This window comes from Ornithorhynchus anatinus, chromosome 5, assembly GCF_004115215.2.
Source record: "Ornithorhynchus anatinus isolate Pmale09 chromosome 5, mOrnAna1.pri.v4, whole genome shotgun sequence".
Classification (NCBI taxonomy): domain Eukaryota; kingdom Metazoa; phylum Chordata; class Mammalia; order Monotremata; family Ornithorhynchidae; genus Ornithorhynchus; species Ornithorhynchus anatinus.
Genome location: NC_041732.1, coordinates 1,588,056 through 1,612,276, shown reverse-complemented (window position 1 = coordinate 1,612,276; position 24,221 = coordinate 1,588,056). Strand labels below are relative to the sequence as shown.

Below are 24,221 nucleotides of genomic sequence, written 5' to 3'. Positions count from 1 at the left end.
CCCCCCCGGAGGGGGAGGACTCGAGGGGCGCCTTCTCCCCCCAACCCACGCCCCCACCCTCAGGCTTAACCCCTTCCCGCCCTTCTGTCCCACTCCAAGCAGGGGTCCCGAGGGGTGTGCGGGAGGTGGGCTCGGGGTGTGCCCCCCCCCAGGCTCGGTGATGGGCCGAGGGTCCGGGGGCCGCGTCTGGCGGAGCCCCCCGGCCCAGACAACAAAGACGATTGTGAGACGGCGCCGGTGGACCTGAGTTAGGGAGGGCGGGAGAGGCCCCGCAGGCCCTCGAGTCCCGCCGGGCCGGGGAGAAGGGAGGGCGGGGGGGTCGGTCCTTCCCCGACAGCCTCTCCTCTAGCTGAGTTCCCCGCCAGCACCGCTCCCCCCATCCCGGCCCCCCCCCCCCAACCTGGGTCATTTCCTTCAGACCTCTCCTCCGTCCAGCTGAGCCCCTCCGCCCACCCCTCCAGCTGGCTCTCTTCTCTAGCCGGCCCGCCCTCTTCCCCCCCGGGGGTTTGGGATTCCCTCAGGTGGGGGAAGAGCTGGGATTTGGGAACCGGCCCCGGGCGCCCCCCCACCTGTCGCTCCCCCCCCCCCTTGTCGCAGCCACTTGTTGCAGCTGTGTTGGGGGGAGGGGAAGGACCCTCCCCGGGTCTCTTCCCACCCCCCACGCCCCCAGCCCCCGTCGCACAAACATTGGTGTTGGCCCGGCGCCCGGCCCCACGCGCCCCCGCGCGGCTGCCAGTGAACGGGGGGTGGCGGGCCCGGGTGCGGGGGGGACGGGGACGGGGCCGGACCGGGCCGGACGGGCCGGGGGCGCGCCTCCGGGGGCGCGCCCGAGGGGGCGGGGGCGGGGGCGCGCCGCGGCTCCTCCGGCCCCATCGGGCGGCAGAGCAAAGCCATGGCCCGGCCGCTTGGAGGGCTGCGGCTGCTCCCCCGCCGCCTCCTCCTGCCCGTCCTCCTGCTCTCCCTCGCCGTCCCCCCGCAGCGCGGGGCCGCCCAGCGCCGGGACCGACTGCGGGTGCTCTTCACCCCGGCCGTCTGCCGCCTCCGCTGCGTCGGCGCCCACTGCGCGACGCACTGCGAGCGGGGCAACGCCACTTTCCTGGAGAGCGAGGCGCCGGGCGGGGGAGCGCCCGCCGGGACCGGCTTCCGCGTCTGTGAGTAGCCCGCCGAGCCGCCGGGACCGGACCGGACCCGGGGGCGGGGGATGGGGCGGACCGGGGCCGACCGGGACGGGGGAGGGAGGGGAGGGGGGTCCCAGGCGGGCGCCCCCCGGAGGAGGGGGCGGGAGCTGAAACCCCGGCGGGGTGAGCGCCCCCTGCAGGCGGGGCGGGGCACCACGGGGGACGGGGACCTCGGCGCCCCCCGGAGGAGGGAGCGGGAGCTGAAACCCCGGCGGGGCGCCTGCCCCCTGCAGGCGGGGCGGGGCACCACGGGGGACGGGGACCTCGGCGCCCCCCGGAGGAGGGGGCGGGAGCTGAAACCCCGGCGGGGCGCGCGCCCCCTGCAGGCGGGGCAGGACACCACGGGGGACGGGGACCTCGGCTCCCCCCGGAGGAGGGGGCGGGAGCTGAAACCCCGGCGGGGCGAGCGCCCCCTGCAGGCGGGGCGGGGCGCCACGGGGACGGTGACCTCGGCGCCCCCTGGCAGGCGCACACCTGTCGCCACCTCCCTTCCACCCTCCCTCCCGCTCCCTGGCCCCGAGAGGTGGCCCCGGGGGAGCTCGGGGACTCAAGGACACCTGCCCTCGACCCTTCCCCATCGGATGGCTTTCGGCTCTGCCCTCTTCCCCCCCCGGGCCCCCCGTCCAGACGCCCCCGCGGATGGGGAAGGCGCCCCCTTCCCTCCCCACGCCTCTCTCGGCCACCCACCCGCATCCCCGGGGAAGGGCCTCGCACCGGGCGGGGAGGGGTCCCCGGGCCTTAGCCCGGACTGGCGCCAGGCGGGGGCTCGGGCCTCGCGGCGGGCATCTCCCGCAGGCCCGGGTGCCCCGTTCCCGCCCGGCCCCGGAGAAGGCGTCCGGGGCGGAGGCGCGGAGGGAGAGGCGAGGCCCCGCTCCTCTCCCAGTCTCCACGGCAGCGCCGGCCAAGGGAGCGGGGGGCCCCCCGGGCGCAGAGAACAAGCGAAAGCTGGAGCGGCTCCAGGCCCGGTCTGCCTGAGCTCATCCCCCGGCCCGGCCCCAGACCCCTCCCCTCGGGCCTCCCCCGCCCCCCGAGGCGGGGCACCGGCCGCCCTGCCTCCTGCCAGCCGCCTGTGCCAGCCGCCCGGGCACGCCGAAGAGGAGAGGCGCGGGGCTCGGGGCTTGACCTCGGCCGGTCCCGGGCCTCCCCCCCTCCCTAATCCAGCCGTCCGCACGTGGGCCCGCAGGTCGGGGGTGGCGGGTGGGGGGTGGGGGGGCCCCGCCGCTCCCCCCGCGCCCTTTCCGGCTCCTCGGGGGCGCGCCCGGAGGGCTGGGCTAGGGAGGGGTGGGTTAGGGAGGGGTTGGCAGCGGCTGGGAGCGGCTCCGCCCCTCCGCCCCTCCGCCCTAAATTAATCGTCGAGGAATGCCCCGTCCCCTCTCTCCCCTCGCCCCCAATCCCTCCCTCCCTCCCCCTTTTCCTTTTCCACCCCCCCCCCCCGCCGCTCCCCTGGCTCGGTAGGTTCGGAACGCTCTGTCCTCCCCCTCCCCCCTGCTCCTCCTCCTCCTTCTCCTCCCTCCCTTCCTCCTCCTCCTCCTCCTTCCCCTCCCCACAGCTGTCTCCAGCTGTTGCCGCTGGCGGCTGCAGAGGCTCCCCGAGGGGGAAGAGGCCGGCGGGAGGAAGGAGAGAACCGGTGGAAGAGCGGGGCACCGAGCAGGGAATACCCCTGCCCAGCCGCCAGCCCGGAGCCCGTCGCTCGCCCGGAGCGCTGTGCCAACCGCCCGCCGCCGGGCACGGCGGAGACGCGTGGCTCCGGGGCAAGAGCCCGGGCTGGGGACTCAGAGGTCGTGGGTTCTAATCCCGCCTCCTGCCACTACCCAGCTGTGTGACTCTGGGCAGGCCGCTACGCTTCTCTGGGCCTCAGGTCCCTCGTCTGTAAAATGGGGATGGAGACTGGGAGCCCCACGGGGGCCAACCTGATGACCTTGTATCCCCCCCCCCCCAGCGCTTAGGACGGTGCTTGGCACATAGTAAAAGCTTACCAAAGGCCATTATTATTATTATTATTATTATGCGCTCCTCCTGGCGCGGGGAGACGTCGAAGCGCATCTGCGGGGGCGAGGGAGCGCGCAGCGGCTCTGACCTTAAGTGACCCGCTGGGTCAGCGCGGGCCTTGGACGGCGATGCCGGCAGCGGTGCCCCCCGCGCCCCGGCCCCTCCGACCCCCCGAGGGGCAGCGGGTCTGGAGCCGGGGAGCCGCCCTTCCCCTCTTTTGTTCACCCGGCCGCGGAGCTGGCACCGCCGCGCCCAGATGGGAGCCTGGCGCAGCGACCCCCTCCCTCCCCGGAGGGGAGAGGGTGAACCTCCCCCCGCCTCGCGGCTGCCGGGAGGGAAACTGAGGCAGACGCCCGCTCGGTCGGGCCCGATCCCGCGGGGGGGGGCGGGGGGGGCCCAGAGCGCCCAGGCCTCTCGCCCGCCGGGAGGGGGCGCCTGGGAGTGGGAACGTGCCACTCGAGGCCCCCCTTCGCGCCCCCTCCCCACCTTCAGCACCGTGCTCTGCACACAGGAAGCGCTAAATAAATAATAATGTTGGCATTTGTTAAGCGCTTACTATGTGCAAAGCACTGCTCTAAGCGCTGGGGAGGATACAAGGTGATCAGGTTGTCCCACGTGGGGCTCACAGTCTTCATCCCCATTTTCCAGATGAGGTCACTGAGGCCCAGAGGAGTGAGGTGACGTGCCCAAAGTCACACGGCTAACAAGCGGCCGAGCCGGGATTGGAACCCATGATCTCTGACTCCCCGGCCCGCGCTCTTTCCACTGAGCCACGCCACTTCTCTAACGTGGCTTGGCTGGTGGACTGATCGATGGGTCCCCTTGGGGCCGGGCTGGCCCCCGCCTGCTGCTCTGGGAAGTGGCTGGAGCGGGAGGCAGAGGGGGCGCGGGGGGGGGGGGGGCCGGGGGGGGCGAGGGGCTTCTCTCTGACCCCCTGCTGCCCCCCAGTCCTGTGCCCGCTGCTGTGCCACAACGGAGGGGTCTGTGTGAAGAAGGACCGCTGCCTCTGCCCCCCTAGCTTCACGGGCAAGTTCTGCCACCTGCCGGTCTCCCGCACGCAGCCCGAGGCGCCCCCCGCGCCCCCTCCCCCTGGGGTCACCAAGTCCGTGTACACGCTGCCCCTGGCCAACCACCGCGAGGAGGAGGACGGTAAGGGGGACCCCGGGCCCCCACTCCACGCCCCGTACCCGCCCGGGCCCCCTTCCCAACGCGCCGGGCCCGGATCCAGTGAGAAGCAGCGTAGCCTAGGGGCTAGAGCCCAGACCTGGACCTCAGAAGGTCACGGGTTCTAATCCCACGCTGCCACATGTCTACTGGGTGACTTTGGACAAGCCACTTCACTTGGCTGGGCCGCAGCTCCCGCCTCCGTAAAACAGAGATGGAGAATGGGACAAGGACTCTGTCCGACCCCATTGGCTTGGATCCACCCCCGCGCTTAGTACAGTTAAACAGAGTGGCTCAATGGAAAGGGCCCGGGCTTGGGAGTCTGAGGTCGTGGGTTCTAACCCCGGGCTCTTCCACTTGTCAGCTGTGTGACTTTGGGCAAGTCACTTCACTTCTCTGTCCCTCAGTGACCTCATCCCTAAAATGGGAATTAAGGCTGCGAGCCCCACGTGGGGCAACCCGATCGCCTTGTCTTACCCCAGCGCTTCCAAGAGTGCTTGGAACATCGTAAGCGCTCAATAAATACCATCATTATGATGATGATGATCCAGTGGCCGAGAAGGGAGACAGCATCCGCACACGGCCTCTCCCCCGGCCGGGGGTCCGCTGGGCTCTGCCCTCACGGTGGGCTGGGTTGGCGCTGCCCTGTCCCCCCGCCTCCAGGGGCCGCGTCTATGGTGAGCGTGCACGTGGAGCATCCGCAGGAGGCATCTGTTACCATCCACCAAGTGGAGCGAGTGAGCGGCTCGGGCCCGAGGGTCAGCGCCATTGGGGGCGATCACCTGAACCGGGCCGCCCTCTACACGGTCCTGGCACAGAGCAGCCCGCGGGAGGAGGGCTACAGCGAGACCTCCGGCTTCGGATACTGCTTCCGCCAGCTGAGGAACGGAGAGGTGAGAGGGTGGGGCCGGGGGGCGAGGGGCGCGCCCTGGGCGGGAGCTCCGGCCTTGGCCAGAGGGTCCTGATCGCCTTCCCTCCTCTCCCCCCTTACCAGTGCGCGTCCCCTCTGTCCGGCCTGCGGACCCAGGAGATCTGCTGCCGTGGGGCCGGCCTGGCTTGGGGTGTCCACGACTGTCAGCCGTGCTCAGCGCACCAAGGTGGGAAGGGGGAAGGCTGGGACGCGCTTCCACTGACCCCTGGGGAAGGGGCTTCTCCGCTGTGGGGGCTCGTGGCCCTCACCGTGCCCCCCCCGGACCCCTGCTCCATCGCCACCATGACCTCCGCTGGGCCTCGCCCTCTGCCCTCCCTGTCGCTTGTCCCCGCCCCTTCCTCCTGCCCCTACCCCCCCCCCCGTTCTTTGCGCCTGATCCTCGTCCCTCCCTACTGAAAACTCACCTCCTCCATCAGGCCTTCCCGGATTAAGCCCCCATTTTCCTCTGCTCCCCCTCCCCTCCCCATCGCCCCACTCGCTCCCTCCGCTCTATCCCTCTCCCCACCCCACAGCCCTTGTGTGTATATAGGTACATGTTTATAATTCTATTATTTGATTAATGATGTGTACAGATCTATAATTCTATTTATTTATACTGATGCTATTGATGCCCGCTTACTTGTTTTGCTGTCTGTCTCCCCCCTTCTAGACTGTGAGCCCGTTGTGGGCAGGGATTGTCTCTCTTGGTTGCAGAAGTGTACTTCCCAAGCGCTTAGTATAGTGCTCTGCACACAGTAAGGGCTCAGTAAATACGACGGAATGAATGAATGCCCTCGCCCTCAGTGACACTCCTCCCCCTCCATCCTGCACTCGCAGGTAGCTCGTCCCTACCGAGGCCTCGGGATGCTGCCTGCCCCACGGGCTTCGAAAGGATCAATGGCTCCTGCGTGGGTGAGTGGGGGCGGAGCTCCGGTCCGGGAGAGGGTGGGGCTCATTAGGGCCTGCGTGGCCCCTCCCCAGTCCCACGGAAGATGAGACCGGGGAGTGACTCCTCCGGGCGAGGAAGGGGCTTCTATTTTCCCCTGGGTCGGGGGGCGGCGGCAGCCTGAGACCGGTGTTCCCCCTGATCCCCCAGATGTCGATGAGTGCCAGGACCCCAGGCGCTGCCAGCACGGCGAATGTACCAACACCAGGGGCGGCTACACCTGCGTGTGCCGGGATGGCTACCTGCTGGACTCCTCCCGCAGCAGCTGCATCTGTGAGAGGCGGGGGGCGAGGACGAGGCTCCCCTGGGCACTCATTTCCCTCTCCCTCCTCCCTGCTCCGGGGGCGGTCGTGGGCATGGCCCCGGCAGAGCAGCCACCTGCCGGAAGAGTTCACTGCCCACTCTGCCCCATTCTCTCCCAATGCCCTCTTTGCCCCATTTCCTCCTCCAGAGGCTTGGACCCGACCCCTTTGGACCACAGTTCCGCGGCCCCCATGCCCGCCCTCTCTACTCGTGCCCACCCTCGCCCACCTTACTCAGCCCCCTGACTCCCCTCCTCCTCCTCTTCCTCCTCCTCCTCCTCCTCCTCCTCCCACCCCCCCAGCCCAGCATGTGATCTCAGAGGCCAAAGGCCCTTGTTTCCGAATCCTGCGAGATGGTGGCTGCTCCCTGCCTATCCTGCGTAACATCACCAAACAGATCTGCTGCTGCAGCCGTGTGGGCAAGGCCTGGGGCCACAGCTGCCAGCTGTGCCCTCCCTTCGGCTCAGGTCAGGCCCCTCCCCAACCCCTCCGTCACCCCCGAGGAGCCCGGTCGCCTCCAACGGCCCCCCCTTCTCCAAGGCTTGCGGTCTGGATTGTGGTCCGGCCCGTGCACCCAGTGACCTGCCCCTGTCCCGTCCCATCGCCCCTTCGTCTTCACTGACTTCTCCCCACTCCACTCCCCCTGATCCCGCTTCTCTCCGCCCCCCCGCCCTTCCCGCATCGGATCCGGTCTCCCTCCCCCGCCACACAGAGGGATTTCGGGAGATCTGCCCCGCTGGTCCCGGATACCACTACTCGGCCTCGGACATACGTTACAACACGCGGCCCTTGGGTCAGGAGCCTCCCCGGGTGCCCGTGATCCAGTCACGGCCCTCGCCGCCACCGCCCGCCACTTCCGCGCCCCCCGCCAGGCGTCCCACGGGTAAGAGACCACGTCGCCTCCGACGGGCGCCTCCCGAACCACCTTGCCGCGCGTCGCCCCGTACCGGGTGCGGGAATCCATGGGCTCTTGACCCCGGGGGCTGACCTCCAGCTTCCCCTCCGTGGACATCTCCCCCCGTCCCCCGCTCTTTCCCCGCAGCTCACTGGAGTTTCCGGCCCACCCCACGCCCCGAGCAGCGACCCCGGCCCAGACCTCGGCCTCAACCCCAGCCCACTTCCGCGAGCCCCCAGCCCCAGCCCCAGCCCAACGTCCCTGTCCACCCGATTCCCGAGCGCCCCGGGCCTGCAGGAGGTAGGGGGCCCGATTCTGGGGAGGGCCTGGGTTCTGCTGGCAGGGGGGCCTGGTGGTCTGCGATCTGGACCTGTGGGGGCAGGGGGAAGCTCTTCCCAACGTGCTTATCCCCTAGGACCCTTGGCAGGAGTATGTGAGCGCAACCCCCAGATCTGTGGTCCAGGTCGCTGCGTCCCCCGGCAGGGCGGCTACACCTGCGTGTGCGACCCTGGCTTCTGGCTCAGCACCCAGGGCACACACTGTATCGGTGAGGGGGGCGAGGCCGGGGTCCGAGACCCCTGACGGGGAATGGTGGGGGAGGGGGGAATGAGGGGAGGGGCGAGTTGGATATTCCAGGGGGAATTTGGGACCACTCCATGGCTCCTCCCCGTCTCTTTCTCTTCCCTTTTCCCATTTTCTTCTCAGTCAGTCGATCATATTGAGTGCTTTCTGTGTGCAGAGGACTGTACTAAGTGCTTGGGAGAGTACAATTCAACAGTAAACAGTCAGTCATCAGTCAATCGTATTTATTGAGCATTTACTGGGTGCAGAGCACTGTACTAAGCCCTTGGGAGAGGTCGATACAACAATAAGCGATCATCACTCATTCGTATTGAGCACTTAACTGTCATAGAGCACGATACTTAGCACTTGGGAGAGTATAATACAACAATATAACAGAAACGTTCCCTGCCCACAACGAACTTACAGTCTAGAGAGAGAGACAGGCATTAATAGAAATAAATAAATAAGAGATATGGACATATATATGGATATAAGTGCTGTGGGTCTGGGAGGGGAGATGAATAAAAGGAGCCAGTCAGGGTGACGCAGAAGGGGGTGGGAGAAGAGGAAAGGAGGCCCTTAGTCAGGGAAGACCTATCCTTCCTCACCTCTGGTCCCTTCCCCCGCCCCGGCTCTTGCAGATGTGGACGAATGCCGTCAAGTGCCTCGGCCCTGTGCCCACGGGCGCTGTGAGAACTCACCCGGCAGCTACCACTGTGTTTGTGCCCCTGGTTTCCGGGCCAGCCGCCAGGGCACCGAGTGCCAAGGTGAGACCCCCCTCCCCGGCTCCGACCTCCCGTCTTCAGCTCCCCCTTCCCGGCCACCCGAACGTGGAGCCACTGCCTATTTCTCATGGCCTACTGGCTAGAGGCCGGGTCTGGGAGTCAGACGGTCTTGCGGTGCGATCCTGGCTCCGCCTCCTGTCTGCTGCGAGACCTTGGGCAAGTCACTTCACTTCCTCTATGCTTGTTACCCTATCTGTAAAATGGGAATCGAGACTGTGAGCCCCACTTAGGACAGGGAATATGTCCATCCCAATTTACTTGTATCCATCCCAGTGCTTAGTACAGTGCCTGGCACAAAGTAAGCACTTAATGAATTCCACTGTTATTACTATTATTATCATTTCTCCCCCTGTGGTCATGGGTCCCCAAACCCCTTCTCTTTCCCCTGCCCCCACCCCACACTGAGAGAGCTTGCTCCCTGCCAACCCTCTACGCCCGCACTGACCCTCTGTGCCTAAGCTGACCGACTATGCCCTCCCTGACCCTCTCTACCCGTGCTGACCCCCTGTGGGTCCCCTGACCACCCGGGTTCATCGGTGCCGGCAGATGTGGACGAGTGTGAAGAGGAGCCTTGTCCCAATGGGCGCTGTGAGAACAAGCCGGGCAGCTACCTCTGCGTGTGCCCAGCTGGGTACCGTGCCGCCCCCCGAGGAGCTGGCTGTGTGGGTGAGGCCCAGACCCCCGGGAAGTTTGGGGGTTGGGGCGGGCCCGGGGACAGCCCTTAGTTCAGTGCTCTGTCCTTGGGCTCTTCACAGGTGCCCCTGATTGACTGATGACTGATTGGTTGGGCTGGGTATTGGTGGGGCATTCGTTCTTTCATTCAATCGTATTTATTGAGTCCTAACTGTGTGCAGAGCACCGTACTAAGCGCTTGGGAGAGTACAGTAGAACGATAGACACATTCCCTGCCCACCACAGGCTTCTAGTCTAGAGGGGTTGAAGTGGGGGAACCCAGTGAGGTAGAGGGTACGGGCCGGGCCAGGTGGGGCCAGGCCGAGCTGACCGTGGCCGACCGGGTTGCAGACATCAACGAGTGCGCCCAGAGTCCGGGGCCCTGCGGCTGGGGTCACTGCGAGAATCTGGCCGGTACCTTCCGCTGCATCTGCCCGCCCGGCTTCCGCGTGGCCAGTCCGGGCTCCGAGTGCGAAGACGTGGATGAGTGCAGCCAGAGCCCTCCGCCCTGTGGCGAAGGGCGCTGTGACAACACGGCGGGAGCTACCACTGCGCTTGCCCGGCTGGCTACCGCTCCGACCCGCCTGGCTCTCCCTGCACCGGTAAGAGAGACCACCCCCCTTCCGGGTCTGCCCCTCCCCCTCGACGCCCCACGTGACTTCTCACCAGCCTCTGGAGGGGGACAGGACCCACCCCAGAAACCAGTGGGATAAGAGGCCAGGCTGCAGCCACAGGGCCAGAAGTTAGACTTGGGGTCAATGGGGACATTTCTCTCTCTGGAGCCCTCTCAGCAGGGAGGGGTGTTGGACTTTCCTTCCCCCTCTGTCTGCCCGAGGACGGATAGGGGGACCTGTTCAGAGGCAGGGGATGGGACAAGATGACTCTTCATTGACCCACTTTGCCAGAGACAATTTCCAAGTCCATTCATTCAGTTTATTCAATCATTTTTACTGAGAGGTTACTGTGTGCAGTGCACTGTACTAAGTGCTTGGGAGAGCACACTATAACAATAAACAGACACATTCCCTGCCCTCAACGAGTTTACAGTCTAGAAGGGGAGACATACATTAATATAAATAAATTACAGCTATGTTCATAAATTACAGATATGCACATAGGTCCTCACTGTCCTCACCCCATCCCCGACACCGGCAAGAATGCCATCCCTCCACGAGAGCGGGTTGGGATGAGAAAGCTGGTGGCGTTGGGGAAAGACTCCGGAGAGGAAGAGGCTTGGGTGAAATGGAGAGAGGGGGCTGAGGAGTGAAGTGGGAGCAGGAGAAGGTGCCTAACACCCTCTCCTGCTGGAACAAGGGCCTCGCCAGGAGCGAGCGGGGTAATCCTGCGAGGCTGGGAATGGGACTATCAGGGTCCCCAAATCACTCCCCCGCTTTCCCCAGACGTGGACGAGTGTCAGCAAAGCCCCTCGCCCTGTAGCTACGGGCGCTGCGAGAACACGGCCGGCAGCTTCCTCTGTGCCTGCCCCGCCGGGTTCCGAGTCAACGTGCTGGACAGCGAGTGCGAGGGTGAGCGCTTGGAGGCCTCCCTGGAGGCGGTGGGAGGGGAGGTACAACGAAGCCACATGCAAATGAGATCCAAATGATCCTTTATCTGAGCAGAATCCTAGGTGAATCGGGCGATGGGGGTTGTGGGAGGGGGAAGGGGGGGTTCTTAGTGTTGCCGCTCCCTTGTCCCCCATCAGATATCGACGAGTGTGAAAACCATCTGGCATGTCCGGGTCAGGAATGTGTCAACTCCCCCGGTTCCTTCCAGTGTCTGCCTTGCCCGCCGGGCTACCGGCCCCACCAAGGGCGCTGTGCGGGTGAGATGACCCCTGCCCCGCCGTGTCTTTCTCTTCCGGCCCCCCAAAACCCCCAGGCTCCCGACCCTTTCATTCAGTTGTATTTATTCAGCACTTACTGTGTGCAGAGCACTGGACTAAGCGCTTGGGAGAGTACAATACAACAATAAACCGACACATTCCCTGCCCACAACGAGCTTACAGTCTAGAGGGGGAAGACGGACATTAATATAAATAAAGGACAGATATGCACGTAAGTGTTGTGGGGCTAGGAGGGGGGAAGGACAAAGGGAGCAAGTCAGGGCAGCGCAGAAGGGAGTGGGAGCCTCTTGGAGGCTTCAATTAATTCATTCAATTGAATTTATTGAACACTTACTGTGTGCAGAGCACTGTACTAAGCACTTGGGAGAGGACAGTACAACAATAAACAGACACATTTCCTGCCCACAACGAGTTTACAGTCCAGAGAGGAAGGTTGAAGGGTTTGAAGCTGGGGAGAGTAATTGTCTGTGGGATTTGAGGAGGGAGGGCGTTCCAGGCCAGAGGCAGGAAGTGGGCCAGGCGTCGGCCGCGAGATAGATGAGAACGAGGCCCGGTGAGAAGGGTGGCATTAGAGAAGCGACGTGTGCGGGCTGACCCTCTCTCTAGACCTCTGCTGACCCACTTTCCACTCCCACTCCCACCTTGCAGACGTGGACGAATGTGCCTCTGGCAGCCCCTGCGGCCCCCACGGCCGCTGCACCAACACGGAGGGCTCCTTCCGCTGCAGCTGTGCCTCCGGCTACCGTCGTCCACCCGGCGGCCAGGCCGGGCCTTGTGCGGGTGAGGGCCTGGGGAGAGGCCTGGGGAGGTGGGTGGCGGAGTCGGGGAGGGGGGCCCTCCCCGACTGTGGCCTCATCCTCCTCTCCCCCTCTCCCCCAGATGTGAACGAGTGCCTCGAGGGCGACTACTGCTTCCCCCATGGCGAGTGTCTCAACACGGAGGGCTCCTTCGCCTGCACCTGCGCCCCTGGCTATCGAGCCGGCCCCCGCGGAGCCTCATGCCTAGGTATGGGGACGGAGCTAAGACGGGGGCGAGGTCGGCATGCGGGGGCGGGACAAAGGGGGGCATAATAATTGATAATTATGGTATCTGTTAAGCATTCACTAGGTGCCAGGCACTGTACTAAGCGCTGGAGTGGATACAGGCAAATCGGTTAGGACACAGTCCCTGTCCCTTGTGGGGCTCACAGTCTCAATCCTCATTTTACCGATGAGGGAACGGAGGCCCAGAGAAGCAAAGTGACTTGCCCAAGGTCACATAGCAGACAAGTGGCAGAGCTGGGTGTAGGTGGGCAGAGTCAGGAGAGGAGCCCTCCCTGGGCACATCGAGCCAGCCTTGCCCTCCTAACCTCAAGGAGTAGAAGCAGTGTGGCTTTATGGTCAGAGGACAGGCCTAGGAGTCAAAAAGATGTAGATTCTAATCCCCGCTCTGTCTCTTATCTGCTGTGTAACCTTGGGCAAGTCACTTCACTTCTCTGTGCCTCAATTCCCTCACCTGTAAACTGGAGATTAAGACTCTGAGCCCCATGTGGAACATGGACTGTGTCCAACCTGATTAGCTTGTATCTACCCCAGTGCTTAGTACAGTACCTGGCAAATAGTAAGCATTTCTCAATCAATCGTTATCAGTCATTTGTATCTATTGAGCGCTTACTGTACGCACAGCACTATTCTAAGCCCTTGAGAGAGTTTAATATAAGGGAGTTGGTAGGCATATTCCCTGCCCACAATGAGTTTATGGTCTAGAGGGGGAGGAAGACATTAATAGAAACAAATTACGGATTCGTACATAAATGCTTTGGGGTCAAGTGAGGGGTGAATAAAGAGTGCAAATCAAAGTGCAAAGGTGAATCCTAGTGCAATGGGATCCAAACAAATACCATTTAAAAAAAGGGTAGGTCAATCAATTGTATTTTATGAGGGCTTTCTGCATATAGAACACTGTACTAAGCGCTAGGAAGAGTACAATATAACAGTTCATTCATTCATTCAATAGTATTTATTGAGCGCTTACTATGTGCAGAGCAGTGTACTTAGGGCTTGGAATGTAAATTTCGGCAACAGATAAGAGACAATCCCTGCCCAACGATGGGCTCACAGTCTAAAAGGGGGAGACAGACAGCAGAGCAAAACAGAACGAAACAAGAACAAGACAACATCATCAAGATAAATAGAATCAAGGAGATATACACCTCATTAGCAAAATAAATAGGGTAATAAATAATATATACAAATGAACACAGTGCTGAGGGGAGGGGAAGGGAGAAGAGCAGAGGGTGGGGGGGAGGGAAGTGGGGTAGAAGGAAAGGGGGTCTCAGTCTGGGAAGGCCTCCTGGAGGAGGTGAGCTCTCAGTAGGGCTTTGAAAGAGGGGAAAAGAGTTAATTTGGCGGAGGTGAGTTAGTTTGGCGGATGTGAGTTGGTAGACACGTTCCCTGCCCACAACAAACTTAGAGGCTAGAAGGAGAGACAGGCTTTAATAGAAATAAATTGTGGATAGGGACATAAGTCCTATGAGGCCAAGGGAGGGGTGAATAAAGGGTGCAAATAGAAGGACAAATGGAAATGCAAGGGAGAAATCCAAGTGCAGTGGGACTCCAGCGCTCATTCCCTCAAGGGCACCGCAGCTGGCAACAGGGGTCATACCAGGGTGCGGGGTGGGCATGGCCAGGGCCCTCGGGGAGGCGGCCTGAGAAGAAGGTGGGGAGGGAGAGCAGTGTACACTGCCTTCCAGGTATCCCGGGCCATTTTCCACTGACTTTTCCTCCCCTCCTCTCCATCCCGCAGACGTGGACGAGTGTGGCGCGGGGGGCTTGTGCCAGGGTGGGCTCTGTACCAACACTGACGGCTCCTTCGAATGTATCTGTCCCCCGGGCCACCGTGCTGGCCCGGACCTCGCTTCCTGCATTGGTAAGGACCCACCCCCTTATCTCCTCTCTCCTTTCCCCTCTCTTAATCAATCAGTCAATCGTATTTACTGTCAGAAGCAGTATGGCCTAGTGGATAGAACTCTGGCCTGGGAGTCAGAAGGTCATGGGTTCTAAGGCCGACTCCACCACATGTCAGCTGTGTGACCTTGGGCAAGTCAGTTTGTTTCTCTGTGCCTCCATTACCTCATCTGTAAAATGGGAATTGAGACCGTGAATCCCATGTGGGACAGGGACTGTGTCCAACCCGATTTATTTGTATCCACCCTAGCGCTTAGTACAGTGCCTGACAAATAGTAAGTGCTTAACAAATACCCTAATTATTATTATTATTATTATTCTCTGTGCCTCAGTTCCCTCATCCGTAAAATGGGGATTAAGACTGTGTGTTCCACATGGGACGGGGACTGTGTCCAACCTGATTAACTCATATCTACCCCAGCGCTTAGAACACATAGTAAGAACTTGACAAATAGTATTATTATCATTATTATTATTACCGGGTGCAGAGCACTGTTCTAAGCGCCCAATGTAACAGATACATTTCCTGCCCACAGTAAGTTCTTCCTCTCCATTTCCCCTCCTCTCTTCATGTCCCCGATTCATTTCCCTGCCCCTTTCCCCCCGCCCCTCATCGCTTCTTCGTTCCCCGCATCCAACCAGACGTGGACGAGTGCCGGGAGGGGGGCGCTGCCCTCTGCGGGACCCAGCGCTGCGAGAACGTGCCCGGCTCTTACCGCTGTGTCCGTGACTGTGACTCTGGCTACCGCGCCGGCCCTCGTGGCAACTGTGAGGGTGAGAGGCCACCTCCCTCCCCGCCGTTCTCTGGAACTCGCCCCCACCCCACGGCACTCTGACACACACCCTCGCTTCTATTTATGGGGGAGACCAGGGCCCTTCTCCCACGCTTCTCCTCGTGCTCCCCCTTGCTCCCATTGCGAGTGGACATGGACAGGGATGCCGCTAAGGGTTTAGAACCATTTCCATGCCCTCGCCACCCCGCTTTTATCCCCCCGCAGACGTGGACGAGTGCAGGGAATATGGACCGGCCCTGTGCGGGGCCCAGCACTGTGAGAACACCCCCGGTTCTTACAACTGCATCCCTGCCTGCGACCCCGGCTACCAGCCAACGCCCGGGGGTGGCTGCCAAGGCGAGTGTCCAGCGGGAAAGGACGGGTCTGGAGTGGTGGAGGAGGAGTCTGATTGGACCCTGAAGTCTGGGGATCGAGATGAGGCTGGGTCAGGGGAGGGAGGGAGGCAACTGGAGGCCCCGGGCCCCAGTTTTGAGAAGCATTGTGACTTAGTGGAAAGAGCGTGGGCTTGGGAGTCAGAGGACGTGAGTTCTAATTCCAACTCCGCCACTTGTCTGCTCTGTGACCTTGGGCAAGTCACTTCATTTTTCTGAGCCTCAGTTACCTCTTCTAGAAAATGAGGAGGAAGACTGTGAGCCCCACGTGGGACAATCTGATGACCTCGTATCTGCCTCAGTGCTTAGAACGGTGCTTGGCACATAGTAAGCGCTTAACAAATAACATAATTACTATTATTATTCACGTGTCGGGTTGGCGGGGTGTTGCAGACGTGGACGAGTGCAGGAACCGGACCTTCTGCGGGGCTCACGCCGTGTGCCAGAATCTCCCTGGCTCCTTCCAGTGCCTCTGTGATCAGGGCTACGAGGGGGCGCGGGATGGGCGCCAGTGTGTGGGTAAGGAAGTGGGGCCGGGGGCCGGGGCATTGTGCGGAGTGCTGGGGGGTGGGCCATGGAGTCGGACGCAGAGGGTGGTGGGGCAGGGGTCTTTCCCAACGCTTCCCCGATCCACACCGCTCCACTGCTCCGTGGGCTCCTTCCCCACTCCAGACGTGAACGAGTGTGAGACGCTGCAGGGCGTGTGCGGGGCGGCGTTGTGCGAGAACGTCGAGGGCTCCTTCCTCTGCATCTGCGCCCGCAGCTCCGACGAGTTCGACCCCATGACCGGCCGCTGCACTGCCCCCGCGCCCCCGGCCGACCCCGGCCCGGGGAGGGCCGAAGGGGCAAGGGCAGGGGCGGGAGGGTCCTCTGACCCCGTCTCTGTGCTCTCTGGCTCCGTGCCCGCTGGGTCGCTGCCTGCTGGGTCGGTGCCTTCTGGATCGGTGCCCTCGGGCTCCTCCGTCTCTGGGCAGTCGCCCCCCAGGTGGCCAAGCGGCCCCCGTCCGGGCACGATTCCCGGAGGCTGGGGAGGGGGCCGGGGCGGGGGCAGCGGCCGGCGGGAGTGTTACTATGACACTGCAGCGGCCGAGGCCTGTGACAACATCCTGGCGCGGAACGTCACCTGGAGGGAATGTTGCTGCACCGTGGGCGAGGGCTGGGGCAGCGGCTGCCAGATCCAACAGTGCCCGGCGCCGGAGACAGGTGCCGGGGGTCGGGAGTAGGGGAAGGGATGGGGCGGCAGGTGCCAGATCTAACAGTGAACGACACCCGAGAGAGATGCCCGACCCTGTGTGTGTGTGTGTTTAAGGGGGAAAGGGGCCATCTCCCCGGGAGCTAGGATGCTAGGGTCTCTACTGATCCTTGTGGGGTGGGCTGGCACAGGGTCCAGCGCTAATTCCTCTTTCCCGTGCCCTGGGGGAAGCAGCAAGACATAGTGGATAAAGCACGGGCCTGGGAGGCAGAAGGCCACAGGTTCTAATCCAGGCTCTGCCACACGTCTGCTGTGTGACCTTGGGCAAGTCACTTGCCTTCTCTGTGCCTCAGTGACCTCACTTGTACAATGGGGATTAAGACTGTGAGCCCCCTGCGGGACAGATACTCTGTCCAACCTGATTTGCTTGTATCCACTCCGGCGCTTAGTACAGAGCCTGGCACATAGGAAACACAACAAATACCAGAGTTATTATTATATTATAGAGGAGTACCAGTCCCTGTGCCCCCACGGACGGGGTTACCTGTCCCCCTCCGGAGACCCGAGCGTCCAGAGAGGTGAGTTTGGTGGTGCCAAGGGCTCCCTGTGCTTTGAGCTCCTTCACCGGCCTGATTGGGGGGTGGGGGGGTTCCCCGCAGAGACCTCTCCAGCCTCAGAGATGGGCCGGGCTCCAGGGTTTCCCTACTTGTGCGGGGAAGATTGTTCTAAATCCAAGGGCACCGCCTCCCAGCCTGGGCCTCGACCCCATCCACCAGGCCCCGCTCTTCATTCATTCAATCACATTTATTGAGCACTTACTGTGTGCAGAGCACTGTACTAAGGGCTTGGGAGGGAACAATGCAACAATAAACAGGCACAGTCCCTGTTCACAAAGAGTTTACAGTCTAGAGGGGAAGCCCTGGGCCACCCCCATGACCGAGACCCTGCTCACACCACCCCCCCCGACCCCCTGCCCCTAGGGGAGCATAGAAGGATCAGAAAGGAGAAACTGAGGCTCTTCTATTCCTGTTACACTCTCTGCCTTATGTCCATCTGGGCCGCTGTCTGATTTCTTATGTGGGGAGGAAGGGGGCGAGGGGGGAGTTCTGACGGGCCTTGTGTGTTTCCTCTCCCCCTAGATGTGGACGAGTGCTCTCTGTTCGGGGACCAGGTGTGCAAGGGTGGGGTCTGCGTCAACAAGGCCCCCGGCTACTCCTGCTATTGCCCCAATGGCTACTACTACCATATCCAACGGCTCGAGTGTGTGGGTAAGGCATCCCCGGGGTCATCCTGGTCAACCCCCTGCTTCCCCTCCCAATCCGGTGGATCCCCCACCCCCGGCGGGTGCGCGGCCTGGTGGAAAGATCCTGGGCCTGGGAGTCGGAAGGACCTGGGTTCTAATCCCTGCTCTGCCCCTTGCTTGCTGGGTGATCTTGGGCAAGTCGCCTGACTTCTCTGCGCCTCAGTTTCCTTCAACTGTAAAAGGAGGATTCAATACCTGGATTCAAGCGCTGCACTAAGCTCTTGGGAGAGTCCAACAGAACGATAGGAGACACGATCCCTGCCCGCAAGGAGCTTACAGTCTAGAGAGGGAAACAGATATTAATATAAATAAATGAAATTACAGATATGAAGTTGTCGTGGGCAGAGAATGTGCCTGTTTGGTGTTCTATCGGACTCTCCCAAGCGCTTAGTCCAGGGCCCTGCACCCAGTAAGCGCTCAATAAATACAACTGAAAGAATAGGTGCAGTGGGGCTGGGACCGGGGATGAATAAAGGGAGCTGGAGCCCAGGGAAGTGGGCCGGGTGGGTCCCGCTTGGCCTCCCCCCGCCCCGATCCCAGCCGGCCTGACCCGAGTCCTCCCGGCCAGATAACGACGAGTGCGCGGACGAAGAAGAGGCCTGTGAAGGCGGGCGCTGCGTCAATACGGTGGGCTCCTACCACTGCACCTGCGCGCCCCCGCTCGTGCTGGACGCCTCCCAGCGCCGCTGCGTCTCCAACGACAGCCAGAGTCTAGGTGAGCCCCCCGCCCCGGAGACCCCGGACATGCCCCCGAGCCCCTGGACATGCCCCCTGATCCCCAGGCCCTGCCCCCAAGCCCCCAGCCCCCTCACATCCCCCCAGTCCCAGTACCTGCCTGTCCCCAGAGCACATCTGTCACTCTCCTCTATCAGTGGAACATTCATTCATTCAATCGTATTTATGGAGCGCTTACCGTGTGCAGAACACTGTACTAAGCCCTCGGAAAGTACAACACAGCAAACCCGACGCCTCCCTGACCCGTTTCTTAATCGTTTATTAAGTATCTATTGAGAAATAATTTGTATAGGGAAGCAGATTGGCCTAGTGGGAAGAGAGAGGCCCTGGGAGTCCAGGACCTAGGGTCTAATCCCGGCTCTGCCCCTCGTCCGCTGGGTGACCTTGGGCAAGTCACTTAACTTCCCTGAGCCTCAGTTTTCTAAACTGTAAAACAGGATACCTGTTCTCCCTCCTACTTAGACTGTGAGCCCCAAATGGGACAGGGACGGTGTCCGACATGGTTAACTTTGTGTCTACCCCAAGGATTAGAAGAGTCCTTGATACATAGTAAACGGTTGACAAATGTTCTAATAAGAATTTCTTGAGCACTTACTTTGTGCAGAGTGCTCTACTAAACGCTTGGAATAATACAAATGTCTCATCTCCCTGCCCTATTTTCCTCCCTACCGCATCATCCAGGCACTTGAGCCTGTTCCCCTAAACACTTAGGTATTCACTCCCCGCCCTCTCCTCAAGCTCTTATATTCAGTTCATTCACTCATTCATTCATTCAATCATATTTATTGAACACATACTGTGCAAAGCACTGTACTAAGTGCTTGGGAGAGTATACTATAACAATAAACAGACACATTTCTGCCCACAGTGAGCTCACTTTTCCAGTAATTTATCTTACTGTCTCCCCCACGATTTTAAGATCCTTGAGGACAAGGATCGAGCATACTTAAGTGGACTTTCCCAAGCGCTTAGTACAGTGCTCTGCAGACAGAAGGCTCTGAGAAAATACCTTTGACGGACTGTGGGGAGGGAACGTGAATACCAACTCTGTTATATGGTACTCTCCCGAGCTCCTAGTTCATATCTCTGCCGTCAGTAAGCGATCAATAAATACGATTGATTGATTGATTGATCGATTGATTCAGGGACAGGTTGCATTGGAACAGAGGCCCAGGGGCTGGGTCAGGGGCTGTGCCGGGCCAAGCCGGGCCGGCCCGGACCCGGTTGGGCCCTGAATCTTCTCTTGTCCTCCCTGCCCCTCCGTCCACCCTAGAGGACGACCTGGCCGTGTGCTGGCAGGAGGTGGGGCCCGATTTGGTGTGCAGCCGACCGCGCCTGGACAGGCGGGCCACCTACACCGAGTGTTGCTGTCTCTACGGCGAGGCCTGGAGCATGGATTGTGCGCTCTGCCCCGCACGAGACTCAGGTGCCCGCCCCTGCCCCCGCCCCCGCCCCTGCCCCTGTCCCTGCCCCAGCCCCTACCCCAGCCTTTGTCCCTGCCCCTGCTTTGCCCTCTGTCCCCTCCCCTCCCCAAGCCTCTGTCATTCATGCATGCATTCATTCATTTGTATTTATTGAATGCTTACTGTGTGCAAAGCACTGTACTAAGAGCTCGGGAGAGTATAATACAACAACAAGCAGAAACATTCCCTGCCCACAACGAGCTCACAGTCTGTCCCTGTCCTCCCCTGACCCAACCTCTGTCCCTGCTCCTGCTCCAGCCTCTCTCTTGGCAGCTCCCCCGCCTACTTCCCATTCCTACTTTGCTTCCTCATCTTGGGGTCTTGTCGAGAGTGGGGGAGGGGTCCGGCCCGGCCGGCCCCGACCCGCTGACCCCGATCCCGCCCCGCAGATGAGTTCGAAGCCCTGTGCAACGTGCTCCGCCCTCCCGCCTACGGGCCCGTGTCTCCGGGCGGCCTGGGGCTCCCGTACCCCGAGTACGGCCCGGAGTTCGGTCCGGCCTATGGCCTCCCCTACGGGCCCGACCTCTACGCGCCGCCCCGGCCGGGCTACGACCCCTACCCACTGGGCCTGGGCTACGAGCCCCCGCCGCCGCCGGCCGGGCCGGGCCCCTTCGGACGCCGGGATGCACTGTACAGCTCACCGCCCTTCGAGGCCCCCGACTTCGACGAAGGCTACAGGGAGGGCCGGGGTGCCGAGACCGACGGGCGGGCGCCGGTGCCCGCCTTCCCACCGGTGCCGCCCGACTCCACGGCCCGCTGGCGCTACCGGCCCCGCCACACCGACAGCTCCTTCTCCGACCCGGAGCCCGCCGGGGAGCCCTCCCACGGTGAGCCCGGGGCCCCGTACAGGAGGATGGACCAAGGGCGGAAGGGCCGAGGGGGTTGGGGGCCGTGCCCGGGCAGCAAAAATAATAATAATAGCAGTGGTATTTGCTAAGTGCTTATTATGTGCCAAGCACCGGGGTACATACAAGGTAATCAAGGTGTCCCACGAGGCATTCATAGTCTTAATCCCCATTTTACAAATGAGCTGAGGCCCAGAGAAGTTAAGTGACTTGCCCAAGGTCACACAGCAGACTAATGGTAGAGCCGGCATTAGAACCCACGTCCTCTGACTCCCAAGCCCCTACTCTTTCCACTAAGCCACGCTGCTTCTCAACACTAATAATAATAATGGTACTTACTAAGTGCTTACTATGTGCCAGGTACTAGACTAAGTGGTGGAGTAGATACAAGCAAATCCGGATGGACACAGTCCCTGTCCCATGTGGGGCTCACAGTCTCAATCCCCATTATACAGATGAGGAAACTGAGGCTCAGAGAAGTAAAGTGACTTACCCAAGGTCACACAGCAGACAAGTGGCTGAGTCGGGACTAAGACCCATGACCTTCTAACTCCAGGCCCAGGCTCTGTCTAGCACGCCAGGCAGTGCCAGCTCCCCTGCATGAGCTGGCAGGGAGGGAGGGAAGGGATGCCCATCGCCCGCCTCCCTCGTGCCCGCAGCTGCCCGCTACGAGTCGTTTGAGGGTCTCCAGGCCGAGGAGTGCGGCATCCTGAACGGCTGCGAGAACGGGCGCTGCATCCGCGTGCCCGAGGGCTACACCTGCGATTGCTTCGACGGTTACCGGCTCGACATGACCCGCATGGCCTGCGTGGGTGAGTGGCGAGGGCAGTGGGATGGGGGGCTGGCGCAGCCTGGAAGTCCCGCCCTCCCCAACTGCCCCCTCCCCTTTCATTCAGTCATTCAGTCGTATTTATCGAGCGCTTACCAAGCGCTTGGCAAGTACAATGTGGCAAATAAAGAGAGACGATCCCTGCCCACAACGGGCTCAAAGTCTAGGAGGGAGGGGGAGGCAGACGTCAATACAAGTAAACAGGCATCACTATAAAGAGATAGAATTATAGACCTATACATATATCCATAAGTGCTGTGGGAGCGAGTCAGGGCTTCCCTCCGGCCCCGTCTCTGCGTCTCGGCTGCGGCCCGGGTGAGCTGAGAGGGGGGGTGGGCCCGGAGGCCGGGTCACCTGATTCTGACCCCCTTCTCCCCTCTGCCTCTTCCCCTTCTTCCGCCCCCCCCCCAACCCTCACCCCCATCCCGGCCCAGACATCAACGAGTGCGAGGAGGCGGAGGTGGCGGGCAGACTGTGCCTCAACGGGCGCTGCCTGAACACCGACGGCTCCTACCGCTGCCTCTGCCATCCGGGCTTCACCCAGTCCCGCCAGCCTCACCAGCCCCATCTCTGCGTGCCCGCCCGGCCCCGGGCCTGAGCGGGAACTGCGGCCGCCCCCGCCCGGCCTCCGAGCCCTGGCACCTGGCGGCGGGGGGAGCAGGACCCCCATCGTTCACCTCTTCTCTGGTCTCCCCCTCCCAAGTATGTGTTGGGGCGGAGCAGGGGAGGCAGAGGACGTCGGGGTGGGGGTCGGGGGGTATTCAGGGCCACAGCGCCTCGGCCGCTGACCGCAAACCCCAGCTGCCCCTCCGGACCGAACGGCCCGACCCAGTTCTAACCACCTGCCTCTCCTCCCTCTCTGCTTTCAACCCCTCCCGGCCCCGGACCTGGAGAGGCAGAGGTCTGAGGTCCATAGAAGGGAGTGCAAGGGTGGAGCTGGCTGCCCGCTTTGCCCCCTTGCCCATCCTAAGCCCAGCCAACCTCCTAGCCACCAGCAACTCCAAATATTGTACCCACCCGCCGCCGCTCCTCCCTCCCTCAGCCCCCTCCTCTCCACCCCACCACCATGCACAGAAAATCTCCCCCCCACAGCACATACGCATCCAACCCCTCCCCCACCACAGCACCAGGAACCCCCAGAGGTGCCCACACCCTGGCCTGCCATGTAGTGGAACTGTTTACGGTCGGCTGGAGTGGGGCGCGCCCTTTGGTCTCCAATAAAAGCCCCTTTTCTAGCCGCCGCCTCGGTCCCTCTTCCTGGGAGATGGGTGGGAAGAATCAGGGGGTTAATTCATTCATTCATTCAATCGTATTTATTGAGAGTTTACTGTGTGCAGAGCACTGTACTAAGCGCTTGGAAAGTACAATGCTAGCAGTAAAGAGAGACAATCCCTGCCCACGACGGGCTCACAGTCCAGACGGGGGGAGACAGACATCAATGCAAGTAAATAGACATCAATATAAATCAATAGAATTATAGATATATACATAAGTGTTGTGGGGAGAGAGCAGAGGGAGCGATTCAGGGTGATGCCGAAGGGAGTGGGAGCTGAGGGAAAGTGGGGCTTAGTCTGGGAAGGCCTCTTGGAGGAGGTGTGCTTTCGGCGGGGCTTTGAAGGAGGGGAGAATCATTGGCGGATTTGAGGAGGGAGGGCGTTCCAGGTCAGAGGTAGGACGTGGGCCAGGGGTGGGCGGAGTGGGTTGGGGTCCTTGCCCTGGGGGGGAAAAAGAGGCGGAAGGGCGGTGGGCCGGCGTCCCCTTCTCGCAGGGCGCCCCGCCCGTTGTTTCTAAACGGAAAGTCTCCCCGTGGGGTCCCTTCCACCGGCGGGTCCGGGGCGGAGGTGCTGCTTAGGTTCCCATCAGGTCCGTCCACATTCCTCCCTCTTTTTTCACCTCTAAACTTCCCCAAGAAGTCGCGCTCCCCGCCAACCTTCCAACCAGTCAACTTGCAAGGTGGGGCGGACCTCATTCCCAGCCGAGGGGAGGAGAAAAGCAGCCTGGCGTAGTGGATAGAGCCCGGGCCGGGGAGTCAGAAGGTCATGGGTTCTAATCCCGGTTTATTTATTGAGCTCTGACTGTGTGCAGAGCACTGTAATAAGCGCTTGGAACGTACAATTCACCAACAGGGACGATCCCTGCCCAACAACAGGCTCACAGTGTAAAAGAGGGACTGATCCGGAGAATCGAGCCCAGGCCCCGGGCGGTGAGGAGGAACCGAGTTGGAAAAGACGGTGGGGTCAAGGGAAGGGGGAGGATGAGGAGGCAGGGTCGGAAGTCGAGTTGTAGAGAAGCAGCGTGGCTCAGTGGAAAGTGCCCGGGCTTGGGAGTCAGAGGTCATGGGTTCGAATGCCGGCTCTGCCACTTGTCAGCTGGGTGACTGTGGGCCAATCACCTCACTTCTCTGTGCCTCAGTTACCTCATCTGTAAAATGGGGATTAACTGTGAGCCTCATGTGGGACAGCCTGTATCTACCATGTATCTACCCCAGCGCTTAGA

The 24,221-nt window shown here is 61.7% G+C and overlaps 1 protein-coding gene across 1 annotated transcript; it reads left to right on the top strand.

Annotated features, from left to right (window-relative positions):
* Positions 1-848: 848 nt before the first annotated feature.
* Positions 849-22,960, top strand: LTBP4 (latent transforming growth factor beta binding protein 4). The gene is given in 30 exon segments (XM_029065189.2): positions 849-1,151; positions 4,116-4,316; positions 4,995-5,224; positions 5,326-5,428; positions 6,079-6,153; positions 6,338-6,460; positions 6,792-6,956; positions 7,202-7,372; positions 7,532-7,684; positions 7,800-7,931; positions 8,590-8,715; positions 9,280-9,399; positions 9,757-9,939; positions 9,942-10,007; positions 10,806-10,931; positions 11,108-11,227; positions 11,897-12,028; positions 12,128-12,253; positions 14,033-14,155; positions 14,836-14,967; positions 15,192-15,323; positions 15,752-15,877; positions 16,031-16,561; positions 17,057-17,128; positions 17,690-17,818; positions 18,422-18,568; positions 19,862-20,014; positions 20,441-20,878; positions 21,556-21,708; positions 22,160-22,960. Coding segments are annotated over 30 exon segments (4,911 nt in total). The 5' UTR covers positions 849-892; the 3' UTR covers positions 22,324-22,960.
* Positions 22,961-24,221: the final 1,261 nt, after the last annotated feature.